The sequence below is a fragment of the Mycteria americana genome, chromosome 1, assembly GCF_035582795.1.
Source record: "Mycteria americana isolate JAX WOST 10 ecotype Jacksonville Zoo and Gardens chromosome 1, USCA_MyAme_1.0, whole genome shotgun sequence".
Lineage (NCBI taxonomy): Eukaryota > Metazoa > Chordata > Aves > Ciconiiformes > Ciconiidae > Mycteria > Mycteria americana.
The window spans coordinates 13,511,641-13,524,810 of NC_134365.1; the positions used below are offsets into that span (position 1 = coordinate 13,511,641).

Here is a 13,170-nt window from a genome sequence, read left to right on the forward strand (position 1 = left end):
GCTTGGTGGGCACCTGGTGTCCAGCCAGGGTCAACCCACCACAGTGTTGAATTGTGTGTACTGTCCAGTTTTCAACTGGTAAAAGTACGTAGTAATATAACATGCAGAAGAGGATTATCTGTTTGCTAAGGGTACCAAGTAGCTTCATTCTTAGGTGATAACTTATTTCTTTTCTCTTTTTAAATGAACATAAAATAACTCAGGTACTTAAGCATTGTGGTATGTCATTAATTCTACATAGAGGCTGTAACTACTGTTCCATTCAAATCTATAATTTAAGTGAGGCTTTGCACTCAGTCTATATGAACACAGGAGACAGATACCATAATAGCTTGCAATAATTGACCTGCTGGAGCCATTTTGGAATCATCTGAGAGTAATATACTTGATCCTGCAACCTTTCCTCCCACAGGCAGTTTGATTTCAATCTTACAGTTGCAACAAAGGCTATTAGCATGGCATCATCTCTGATTCATGGGGATATGAAGAATGAAAGCATTGTATATGGGAAGTAACATTTTGATCTCTCAGCCATAGTAGGATGTTGGAACGGAGAGGCATCAAAACACATTGCCTGAATCCTGTAGCTGAGATGATGAGGAGTGAGCAACATGGGCACATGGGGGGATGGATGCAACAGGTTTCCCTGTTGCAAGCTGAGAAATTTAAATGTCTTGCCATTGAGTTGGGCTGTCTGAACAGGAACATTTTTGGGAAGGGGGAAATTCCTCACTAACTCACAAGTATCGCCCTTTCCTCCCCTTTGCTCGCTTGGGAGGCACAGTTTAAGGTAAGGACCCTGTTCTCAGAGGAAGCCAAGATGGTGACCTTCTTGCATTTTCTATCCTGCTCAACAAGAATTTTAGGAGTAGCAGGAGAAGCAAAGCTGGGGTTAGAGATGGGAACAACCATGGGATGGATTTGGTGGGGGACCTAAAGAATACAGTGTATTTGGTGACAGAGTAAACTGCTTGGGCAGGAAAAAGGGAAGATGTCAAGTAATGATTTGTCACACCACTGCCGCCCTAGTCAGAGCAGGGGTATCCTGACTCCTCTGGCAGTTCTCAGCTGTGATCAAGGGACGCAGGGTGTTTGTGTTTGTCACAAAGGAAGGAGTCACTTGGGTAGAGCACCCTCTGCCCTCAGGATTCCTCACACCAACGACTAAGTGAATTGGAAAGGCATAGCAATGCCCCTCTTAATAATTGCTTGGGCACTTTCTCATTGGGGCCACCAACAGTTCGCAGGAAGGGTGAAGGCTGGAGGCTGTATGGAGTTCAAGATACATAGACTGAGAATTACTGAGATCGTCTATAAGTCAGGATGGAAAATCAAGCTGAGCGTGAGGACTGACGTTACCATTGAAGTTCCAGAAACTGGGGGTTGTTGGCAGCAGTGTCAGGCCAGCCCTGCTGCAGATCCCGCACCTGGATGGCTGGTGTGGCTTTTCTGAGGTTTGGAAGGTGAAACAAAACTCACTCCCTGTGGATGCCAAAAGCTGTCTTGGGTTGGACTTAGTGATATCATGATTCTGTTCTTTGTCAACAAAATAACCCAAACTGACTCTAGAAAAGTAACTGGAAGGGTGGGGGGAGTGAGCATAGATGCTTTAGTGCTTCAGATCTCTCAGCCTCTGATTAGGCGATGTTTCCTTAACAACATTGAAGCAGGGGGTGGGAGGAATTGGCCCCCTCGTATAATATCTGAAGCTTCAAATTGTCTTTGTTTTCTTGTCAGAGAAAAAAAATAAATCTCCTTGCGGAACAGATATTAGTGTCTCAGGCCTGTGGGGGTGTGGCAGGGCAGGTACTTCTGCAAGGACTCTTCTGCTTTTAAGTGGCTCCAATTATTTTTGAACAACTGAGTGCTCATTAAGTATTTCCCTTAAATGAAAATGATTACCTACAAGGTCATGTTAATTAAGAAGCACAGTAAGTCAGTGTGAAGAGGTTCTGTTAGCACAAACAGTGGGCCAAATCCTGCATAACACTGTGCTCACAATTAGTCTGGATTGGTGTTCATCCTTGTAATATTAAGAATTTTTAGGACAGGATCACTGCACAAATACAAAATCGCTGCAGCTCAGTTCAATCCAACAGCAGCCACAGGCTCATTATGTGGTCATGAGCTGTATCTGCTGACCAGATCATACTGACCAGAGCGCTCTGGCTCACTGTGATCAGGAGCAGTGCCAATTTACCCTGTTGAGAAGAAAAGTTGACATATTCCAAGACTTTTACTTGCTTTCCAGAGTTTGTCATTTGGACTGGTATGGTGCAAGATCATACGCAGCGATGAAATTTTACAGTTGAATCATCACATTTCAGCCACAAGTCTCATTAGCTGCAGGAGGCTCTAGCTGTCAGACACCCTCCGACGCCAACTAGCACAGCATAGCCTGGGCTGGGGCATGAATTTCTCCTCTGTGAATGATTTGAGATGTGCTGAGTCTCACATGTTCTTGCAATACATTGACTAGCTCTCACCTCCCATTGCCCCACAGCTTCTCTCTCAGACTTTCTCAGCACAGCCCCATCACGTCCACATGGGAAACCCATCCGGCTGCTGGATCTGGGATACACAAGATCCCAGCGCAGGGAAAGGCTGTGGAGATGCCCTGCAGCCAGGGGTTCATAGTCATACACAGCCCTATGCTGCAATGAGTCCTCCTGGGCAACGTCTTGTTGACCAGCTACAACTGCACCCCGTTCCCTTTACACAACATACCTCTCATATGACCAATACTTGTGTACCCATATGCCCCGTTATCTAACGTCAGGAGCCTGGGCAATTCACAGGATTTGACACTTGGCAACCCAAATGTTTGGACTTGGGGAAGATGAAGCATGCATGCTGTTACCAGGATGACAAAAGCTTAAAATCAATAGCCCTCTCAGAGGGTATATAAGATCGTTATAGCTGACAGACCTCTATGAAAACAGAGGAAAATCCTCTGGAATAAGGATTTGGCCCTAAAACTGCAGAAAACAATCTTTTAAATTTGGATCTTACTTTTGTAAGGTGTTTAAAAGGCTCATTTTTTAAATACCAGTACACCCCACTGAAAAATACCAGAGCTTGGAGCATTGTTGCTCATCCTTGTTTAGAAAACACCACAGTTTTCTTATTATTATTAATAAAACTTTGTTAATAGCAGAGGATTTATACTGTTTTTAACAAGTTTATGTCCTAAAGTCTTTACTTTTTCCATTCAAACAAGAAAAGCGAGTTATTAAAATCTACACATCAAAAAAGAAAAATACAGAAATTAAAAAGAAATCTGGAATTTAAGTTAACAATTTTCCTCATGAAATATTAAGATTTTAAGGTGGACTTTTGTGCCTCATGTTACAGTATTGTACCTCTTACCATTGCTTCTAAGTCACATAGATGGCGAGCTGCTTTTTTGTATTCAGTATTCAAGGGCATATCTCTGCTGATGTAAACTGTGACAGCTCTGTTGAAGCCAGGAGAGCTTGGACAATACCCACCAGCTCAGATCTGCCCCTTAGTATTCACCCCCATCTGCTGTGTGACTCAGTCATAGCAAAACTGCTGAGCACCTGCTTGCCTGATGTTTTTTTAATGAGTTGAACTCTTCGTGTTGGGTTTGTGTCTCTGCCAGGTTCCAGTTTAATCACATATAATTTTTAGTGTGAAGTTTCACCTTGGGCTTTGAACTTGTAGGCACAGAACAAAAAGTCCTGTTTCGAGAGGAACTTGCATAGTAATAATAATAATAATAGCTAGAATACAAGGCAAGTATTTTAATTCATAGGTTATGACATTCAGCTTTTATGAACAGGAAGGAGGAATTATCCTCGTTAGACAGGAAATAATGAGGTTGACCCATATTCCATAATAGTGTATGAAAATTAACTAAAGATTTGTGTAGCTAAGATAATGAGCACTTATATTTAAATTTATAGCCTGGCCTAATTGTGTAAGAGTTTGTGGGAGAAGATGTGTGTGTACACTAATAGATTAGTGGCTGTCTCTGGAGTTTCCAGTCACATCCTATAAAGCAGTTCAGTATGTAATAAATCAAACTCAGAGGGCTTGCTTGTAAAATGTTTGGCTAAAAGTATCCTAAGATGCATGAGACCTGCTTTCCCAAGAATTCGATGTTCTTTTTAAAATTTCAGATTAGAGTCAATATGTGATATGTGTTTCGCGGTAGACCGTAATACACTTATTTAAGTAATAAATTTATTTATTTATCAGAAAGTAAAACTGTCAGTAAGGAAAAAAAAAAAAAAGCTGTGACATCCTGGAACCTCTAATGTAAACTTCTGGTGAGCTGTTTCAAAAACATGAATATCCACTGACAGTGGGATTTCTTAAATTCTTAGTTTGTCCTTAGGAGAAATGATTTTAATCTTTAACATTCTGGTTTTGGAAAAACATTGTAAAGGAGAAAATAAATGGACACACACCAACTTGTTTTCTAAATGTAAATAGTTTATGAAATAGTTGTCATAACTATAAAGTGGCTTTGGAAGCATTTGATTGGTACTAATAATATTATTTTTGTAGTTTTGTTCTACCATTTGTCCGGGCATATGGGTGTTTTATGTACTCTCCCAGTGACTAACAAAATCGAATAGATTTTCAATCTGGGATAATATTGAAAGGGAAAGTTCTCCTAGGGGTACATTACAACATTTTAGTGAAATATAATGTTAATACGGAAACATTTTAGAACAGGAAGTGAAAAGAATATTGCTAATCTACTGAAATGGCAGGAGAAACTTGGGGTCACAGTTCGTCGTCCCTTTACCAAGGTAGGAATTTCACTGAATAGCCTGCATTCACATTGTCATAAGAATACAAGTAGCCAAGCTCCACTGGTTGAAATATTATATATAAATTTTGTTTGAAGAAAAAGATTCTGGAATATCATTTCTGTAACTCACAAAGGATAGCCATCAGGGGAGCAACTTCAACATGATTATTTAAAAATTGAATACGCAACAAATACTCAGATACAGAACCCTTTAAACTGCGTGTCCTGGTTTGTATGTAATTTATTGTAAAAATGAAAGGATGTTTTCCATTGCCCTGTTGCTGTTAAAGACAATCATCTGGGACAGCCTGACAAAAGCATATCAAAGAAACTCAGGCCCACAATTCTGTCTGTCTCTTTTTTTTTCTCTGCATCCTGCATCCCTGCATGCTGCCTTTTCTTTGTTTCACATTTTACTGTGACTGATAGAGTGTTACCGGTGAATATTGTTTTTGCAGCCTGGGGAAGGAAGAGTCCATCAGGGAAAGACTGACATAGACATTCCACAACACGCTGCCAAATCACAGAATTAACAAACACACACACACACACACACACACACACACACACACAATTCTTAGTGTCTATTTCTTACAACAGAAATTACATCATTTTTATGGAAATCTAGGGGTTTTTTTAAGTTAGTGGTCTTGCTTTGCAGAATGTTATGCTGTGAGCGTAGGCACTCCTGTTGCTGATCAACACTAGCAATGTCAGATGCTTCAGAGAAAAGCACAGGAAACCCAGGAGTGGCAATTAATGATTAATTTGAGTTAGGGGAAGGTTCCTCTTAACCTTCATTAGCTTGTCATATGACCTCAATCTGAAGGACGTTTTTCCTTCAGTTATTATCACAAATATTCATTATAGTTATAAATTGCTAAACCTGTTTTAAATCCTGTTAAGTCTCAGTGATACTCCGTGGTGATGAGTTCCCCAGGTCTTACAAAAAGAATTTATTTCTGTCACTTTTAAATTTACTGCCTTTAAATTTCCTATTTAAATGGGGAGAAGGAAGATAACCATGTTGAATTTATTTTCTGTATATCCATTTGTAAAACACCCCCCATTTAAAACAGTTCCGATCTTTTCAACCTCCTTTTGTATAGAATTAATTTGCCTCTACCTTTTTATTGAATACTAATTAAATTTCCCGGTGTGATGCTGAGGATCAATGGCCTTGTCTACATCTGGCCTCCATTATAGATAGCCCTAGACCACAGGCAGTCTTCCAAGCTATTTCTACACCCATTGCATTGTGTAGGCAGAAGTATTTGCCCATTTAATCTCCTTCAGCACACAGAAGTTGGAAGAGACAGCTATGAAAGCTTTTTCTCTCCTCTACCTGCCAGCTGGGTTTTGCAATGGATCTAGCCCTCACTGATGGGCTTGGATATTTCAGGGGCAGGAGTCCAAGAGTGGCTCCCAGTCCAGTTTCTCAGGATATTTCTAGAAATATTTCCAAAGCTCACAGGAGGAGATAGGAGGCAATGGTGCTGATGGGAAAAGGTTGGAAGCGGGCGTCTGCAGCAGTGATGCTTCCTCCAGGGTAACTGCATTCGTGATAGCTGATGAGCAGTGGCTTGACGTGCCGCACAGCAGCCGACTGGCAGGAAGTGGTTCCCAGGAGAGCTTGTTCCAGGTGAAATGTGACAGCGGATGACACGGTGCTGGGCTCCCAGTTTCACGAATGTGCAGAAGAAGGGCAGGAGTAACAGAATGAAAGGAGGAAGACTTTAATACGTGCATCCCTGTGACAGGTGATGCCAGGGTCTTCCTAGGATAGACGGTATACAGTCTAGCCTGCCCAAATGGGCAAGTATCACTTCACAGGCCAACGGCTTCGTTGGAGGCTGCTGAAACAGTTGCAGACCTCCTGGACCTGTCCTTAAGGCTTGTTCGTAAGCGTGACAACATCAACAATACTCAAAAGCACAAGGTGCAACCAAAGCTCCCACTTAGAGCAGTACACCTGAGTTGCCTCAGACCAGTCATTCAGAGCATTTCTGAAGGCAAAAGAGATGGGTGGCTGGTGAATTTGATCTCAAGCCTTGCCTCACGCATGCTCTTACACTGCATTGTAAGTACAACTGGTGTGGGTTTGGGAATATTATATTTTGCATAAGACAGACATCCTAGTAATTTTTGTTACAGAAAAATCCTATGATGCTTTCACTGAAATTCTGACCAACTTCCAAAGTAAGTAAACATGCCAATGACCACAAGTTCTGTTGCACTGGGGGGTAGCTCGTTTCCATGTGCTCAGATAAGACGGCAGGAAAAAGCATTTCGCTGTCCAAAGCATTTGGTATAGGATTTTCTTTGTAGTGATTTTTTCCAAACTTTACGAAGACCTAAACTAAAACTATTGCTATAAACTTCAAAAACCAAATTAACCACTAATATTATTGCAGCAGCTCAAGGGAAACTGTCTCATTAGTGCTAGTGAAACTGCTGTAACAACTGTGTACCTTTACACCTATTCAACTGAGAAGTAAATATCCAATATGAGGAAGACAATTTTATTAGCTAACTGTACTGTGAAATCACTATCTCAGCCTATACATATTTCTTCAGTATCAGAAAAGAAGCTGGAATGGTACTAAGCATTAAAATAATTAATGCCTGGGGCTACTTATATAATAAATGTGCTAACTATATTTATATTGTTGCTTGCTTGGTGCTACTTACCTGCTATGCATGTTGCTGAATGAGATTAATTAACAGTATTTCAATTTAGAGGTCAGATCACCTTATATGGATCTCAGGTAATAGAATCAGTAAAAACTTATTATTTAGCTGTCGGATTTAATTATCAGATGGAATCTCTAAAGAGTTATAATCCACTATCTGCCTTTTACTTCTATTTACCTGTTTCAACTACTCTGTAGTAGTGTGGTGTTTTAAATGGGTTTAAACCTGTTTAAAACCCAATTGCTAATTTTAATATACCTATACAAGTGATCTAGTTGTCCAGTTTCCTTTTCTGTCACTGTGCATATAAATATACAGCTATTTCTTTCCTCTTCCAGCTTTCATGACTCCATAGTCTGGTCCCGTCATAGATGTGTGCTCTGTCTTCTAGGTACCTTGAAAACTCGTGTCCTTGCTCAGAGTAACATTATTTCCACGTTGCTTTATACATTAATTCATTTACTGTAGTATCTTTATGCCACCAAATAATCAAAAACAGAAACCACAATGTTAATCTCAGTCTCTGCATTCCATTTGAACTTTTAGGAGAAACAGGGTTTTTCTAAGTAGATTGTCTTTTCTGTGAGCATATCAGTGTGAAATGTATATTGAAAGAAATCTCAGGCATGAAGAAATTGCCATGTGATAATTATCTTCCTGAAGCTTATTATATACCTGGAGACAGAACAAAACTTTGACCTAGATAATATAATTCAACATATGAACACACAAAAAAGGAAACTGTTAAAATAATGCTATTAAGATGGCAGAAACATACTCCCGAAAATCCAAACACATTAAAATTCAGTTTTCTTGTGCAATTTCAGTTTGGGTCTTTTGTTCATATAGACTGTGATACTGTCTTTTTGTTACACGGGTATGACTATTTTTCACTTAGAGTCTTATTTCACTGAGTACAGAGGACAGGCCTTTGCATACCCTGGCATGAGTCAAAGCTCTGTAGAAGATCAGACTAGCGGCTGTGGGATGGTTTTGCTTCTTTTGCAAAGTGCTTAATGCAAGGAATTGCAAGAAGAAAAGGCGAAGTGGGGCAGTTTGATCCTTGATTTATCTTGCTGTAGTTGAATGTAGCCCTGAAGAACTGCATTCTTATGCTGCAATTTGGTGGTGTTCATTGTTTGGGTGGTTAAGTTCAAGGCTCTCAAATCCATCTTAAATTTCCAGGTTTAATAATAGAATTTTAATATAACTTTCTGTGTATCTTATTGAAAACTATAAAAAGAAAAAAAGAAACCGAAATATTTCTATCCACAAGGTTCATCTGCAGCTTTGCAAACAAGTAGCTTCAATAACAGACTCTTTTCATGTGAGCAAATAGCACAACAGATCGGTTGTGACTGTAGATTGTAGGCTACTCTATAGGGTCTTCTCATAGTAAGGGTCTGGATAGTCTGTAGCATACATGTGCTCCCAGCAGCTCAAGGAATGGTGAAATTCAAGTATCTTGGATTCCATTATCGTGGAAACAACAAGTATTTACAAAGTCTGATTTTGTCACTTGTCCCTCTGTTATCCCATGCCTAAGGGACAGTGTGTGTGCGGTACAGTTATACTATGTTGTGAAAAGAAGATGCGCATTGCTGTCTCATTGCATGTCAGATTTCCGCATGCTCAACAAGGACAGAATCTGCAGAAATTTTACCTGGCCATGACAACAGCAATGTGCAAAGTGCAGGTTTTGAAAAGTTTAGTGATATTTTTTTGAAGCTACAAAAGGCCCTATTTGACTTAAAGATATACTTTTTGTAGGTTTAAGTTCTATTCCTAAGCAGATATTTTCTTAGAGCATTTCAAAGTCAAGATCACAGAATCCCAGAATCACAGAATCATATAGGTTGGAAAAGACCTTTAAGATCATCGAGTCCAACCGTAAACCTAACACCACTACACCATGTCCCTAAGCACCTCATCCAAACGTCTTTTAAATACCTCCAGGGATGGCGACTCAACCACTTCCCTGGGCAGCCTGTTCCAATGCTTGACAACCCTTTCAGTGAAGAAAAATTTCCTAATATCCAGTCTAAACCTCCCCTGGCGCAACTTGAGGCCATTTCCTTTCGTCCCAAATATTTTTCTCTGACCTTATTCTAGGAAATAGCTGGACCATTTTGACATCAGTTTTCTATCAGAAGTTCCAGGCAAGTAGAAGGATGGTTATCACAGGAGTTTTCTGGCAGCCTGGTGACAGACAGTAATTGTGAGCAGTGCTGCCTACAATATAAGGGTACTGCTCCCAAACCACTAAAGCAGCTTCACGGACAACTCATCATCCAGGCTGATGTCCCACCCAGGAATGTTCTCCTGTTTGCCTGCAGCGCTGCCAGGAGAACCGCCTAGGTCTGGGCCCACATTTTAATGATCACAATTGCCACAGAATAGTGGGCTAGTTGCTTTAAAATATAGTTGCCTTCTGTTTGAGCGTGAATGTGGCCCTGGTAGAATGGACATATCTCTTTGTATGACAAGTTTCTTGGACAGGGTTTCTCTTTTCATTGCTTGATCAGGGAGTGATGCCACAGGAATTGGTTAGATCTGTTCAGATCTACCTGACCCAGCTATAAGCAGGAGGAACCATCCCTGCTTTCATTCATGTAAGACTTATCCTACCTCCACTCCACAATATCACTGTCTGAAACTCCCATTTTATTGCTGATGACTTTCTGCATTGCAGTTTCTTTTTCCGGTGTTGATCATTTTCTTTGCAAGACCAATTATATCTTCTTTCTCTCTAGATCCTAAATTGAAGTGACTCACACTTCAGGCCTTAAGTATATTTGAGGAAATCCTTGTGAATTTAGTTTAAAGAGACAAACCAGGTAGATTTCTGTCTTCTAAGAAATTGTATTATGGAGACGTTAGCATCAGATACCATGGCAAGATTTTATTTATTTTCTGGCTTATTCTATGATATTTCATCAAGAAGTTTAAAACTACTGAGTTAAAAATATTTAAATGAGGTTGTTTTCCAGCATAGCTTTGCATAAAAAAATGACAGCAAAAACTGAAGTGCTGTTTCTAGCTGAGGTTATTTAGGAATTTGAAGATAATGATGCTATGCTGTAACTTTAAATTTAATATATTCTACCGTAAAGTAGTACAGACTCAGTCACTGCCTTACTAAGATTTCTTTTTCTCATTTGGGTTTGATTTTTCATTTGGTTTACAGCAGTTCTCTGCTAACTTGGTATTTCTGCAAGAAACAGGAAAAAATGATGTCAGTGTTAAAAAGATAATACTGTGAAAAGATCCATTGAATTATGAAATCAGGCCTCATATGTCTAAAGGTTCAAGAGTGAGACCTGCAAAGCATTGCATGCCTTTAGATCCACAAAATCGGATGCATATATATTTGGGTGCCCGCTTTGTTCAGACTCAGTCTGGCTGCTCTTCAGTCAGCTCTGCTCCTGGAGCTGTGTAACCGCATTACTGGGGCAGTAAGCCCAGCTTAATACACCATGACTTTGGTTTGAAAATGTTTATAATTTTCTCTGTATTTTACATGCTAGACTAACAATTCAAGTGCTTGTACAGTTTCAGAAGCCCTTCAAGAGATTAATTTATTATAATACTGTTGTCATAGTTTCATTGGTCACCTGCCATTCTCCGAAATCTCCACTGTCTTTTGACTGTTGCTTCATTATGTCAGTCTGATACTGAAAAGAAGTGAAATATTGTATTTATGCTATACTTTCAAAGCATCCACCAGGGATTGCTAGTTTTGAGCATTCTGTGACACTGTGCTGATGCCTGTGCACCACAAATAAAACATTTTAATAGTTAAGGATTCTGGATGAACTACAAAATTTACCACAAAGGTATTCCTGTCTGTTGCATCATTCAGTGTTTTCAGAAATTGATGTGCAAGTGTTTATTAAACTTGCTGGACACCCTTGTTCAAATTTACAATTTTTAGATCCAGCGCACACGCAATATTTTTTATTTCCACTAACCATTCTAGTATAGCTGCAGTAAATATGTAATAGTATCAACAGAAGATTTATATGCAAGTCAGTATTTCACTGTAAATGATAAAAAGTGCATCATATTATCTTTTACAGGGATTTTAGAATGTAACATAATTCCCATAATAAGCTATGGAAAGGATGAAGACAGAAAGTCAAAGAAACATGAACAAGTGTAAAGCTTCATTGAAACATTTCCACAGTAATGATTTTATCTACCATTTTCTGCTTCAAATTAGGAGAATGAAAAATACAGATCAGAATTTGTCTTTTTGAAGTGTCTGTTCATAAACATTGAAGGTTCTCAGCTATTTTAATGACAGAATCAGCACAACGTATGTCTTGCTGTTTGGACGGTCTGTTCTAAAGAATATCATTGTAGTCACTTCTGGTTTCTTCATTTGAAGTGACTTCAGTCACTTCATTTGCTTTTCATTTTCATTTGGACAAGCAGATTCCAGTGTAATAATTTTAGAAAATATACAGTAAATAGGGCTGAGAAAATATTACCATATAGTCAGCAGATGTCTAATGATACTAGAAAAAATAATTGAACATGTAATTTAGAATTCACATTTTGCTGCTCGCACAATGATTATAAGCAGTTTATAATTTTTCATGAAATTTCTAAAATTGATTTCTTTCATGAATTTTCATAAACCAGACATTTTTTTAATCATGTCCATCATAATCATCAAAGTCTTGGTATGGGCAGATGTTTACCCAGTTACAGGTTTAAACACCAGGCCCTTGTACGTCATGGCTTTCTTAATCCCTCCTGTGCTTAATCCCTGCCATTTTGTACACAGTCAACCAGTAAAAATGCAGCATATGTGTACATTTTTAGCCTAGCGAGGATGCTCCCCTTATAGGAAAATATGTAAACTCCAGGTTCTACCCAGTTAAATAAATAGTCATAAGAAGTGAAAGAGCAAAAGCAAATTAAAATCTTTGCTTTTTGACAGAGAACACTGTTACGGCTATACTTCTGGAAAGTGGGAAATTTGCTTCAAATCTCCTCTGAACATGAAGACCACATCCTGATGGGGAGTACTAGCAGTCTGTATTTGAATTAAACAAATATTATCCCTTACGAATTTCATCCTGAAAAGATATCAGCAGCCAAGTCTATCCTGAATCTCATTCTCAGTTTCTGAATAGTTATGGAGTGACCAATTTATGATCTTTAGGCAAATTTACTTTTCATCCAGCTCCATTTGGAACAAATATTGTTAAGCTTAAATCCTGTCTTTTTCATATTTTGGTCCCTGGTTATGGATTTGGTGTTCTTATAGCATCATTCCAACTTTCAGTGACAAAATTAATTCCCTGGTAAATTCTCAATTTACAATACTAATGTCCACATTATTAATTGTAATTAGCATTATCTGATCCATAATCCATGTTTGGCTGAAACTCAAGGTTCTCAAGAGCTAATCCCAAAGCATATTGCTAATTCAAAAACCTGGGAAACAGGATGAATGGAAAAAATTGGAATTACAACTACTGCATCTGAAACCCTTCTGCGAATCTTTTGCAAAATTATAGTTTACAAAGCTGTCTTCTGAGATTGAGGGTGGCTCTTTAAATTATGCTGAGAGATAGTGTAGTCTAGTGGTTCACAGAGAGTCAGGAGTCCTAGACTCTGTCCCATGCACTGCCAGTGATTTAATGTGTGACTATGAGAAATTCTATCTTTTTGTGCTT

The 13,170-nt window shown here is 39.0% G+C and overlaps 1 protein-coding gene across 15 annotated transcripts in view; it reads left to right on the plus strand.

Moving 5' to 3' along the window:
* The window catches only part of MAGI2 (membrane associated guanylate kinase, WW and PDZ domain containing 2), a 776,755-nt gene that overhangs the window by 579,191 nt on the left and 184,394 nt on the right, over positions 1–13,170 (plus strand). For 9 of the 15 annotated variants that reach the window (XM_075491038.1, XM_075491056.1, XM_075491102.1 and 6 more), the window contains exon 7: positions 6,941–6,985. The exons of the other annotated variants lie outside the window; for them this stretch is intronic. In XM_075491038.1, coding sequence (XP_075347153.1) covers positions 6,941–6,985 — 45 coding nt within the window. The remainder of the gene's footprint in view (positions 1–6,940; positions 6,986–13,170) is intronic. 15 annotated transcript variants of the gene reach the window in all.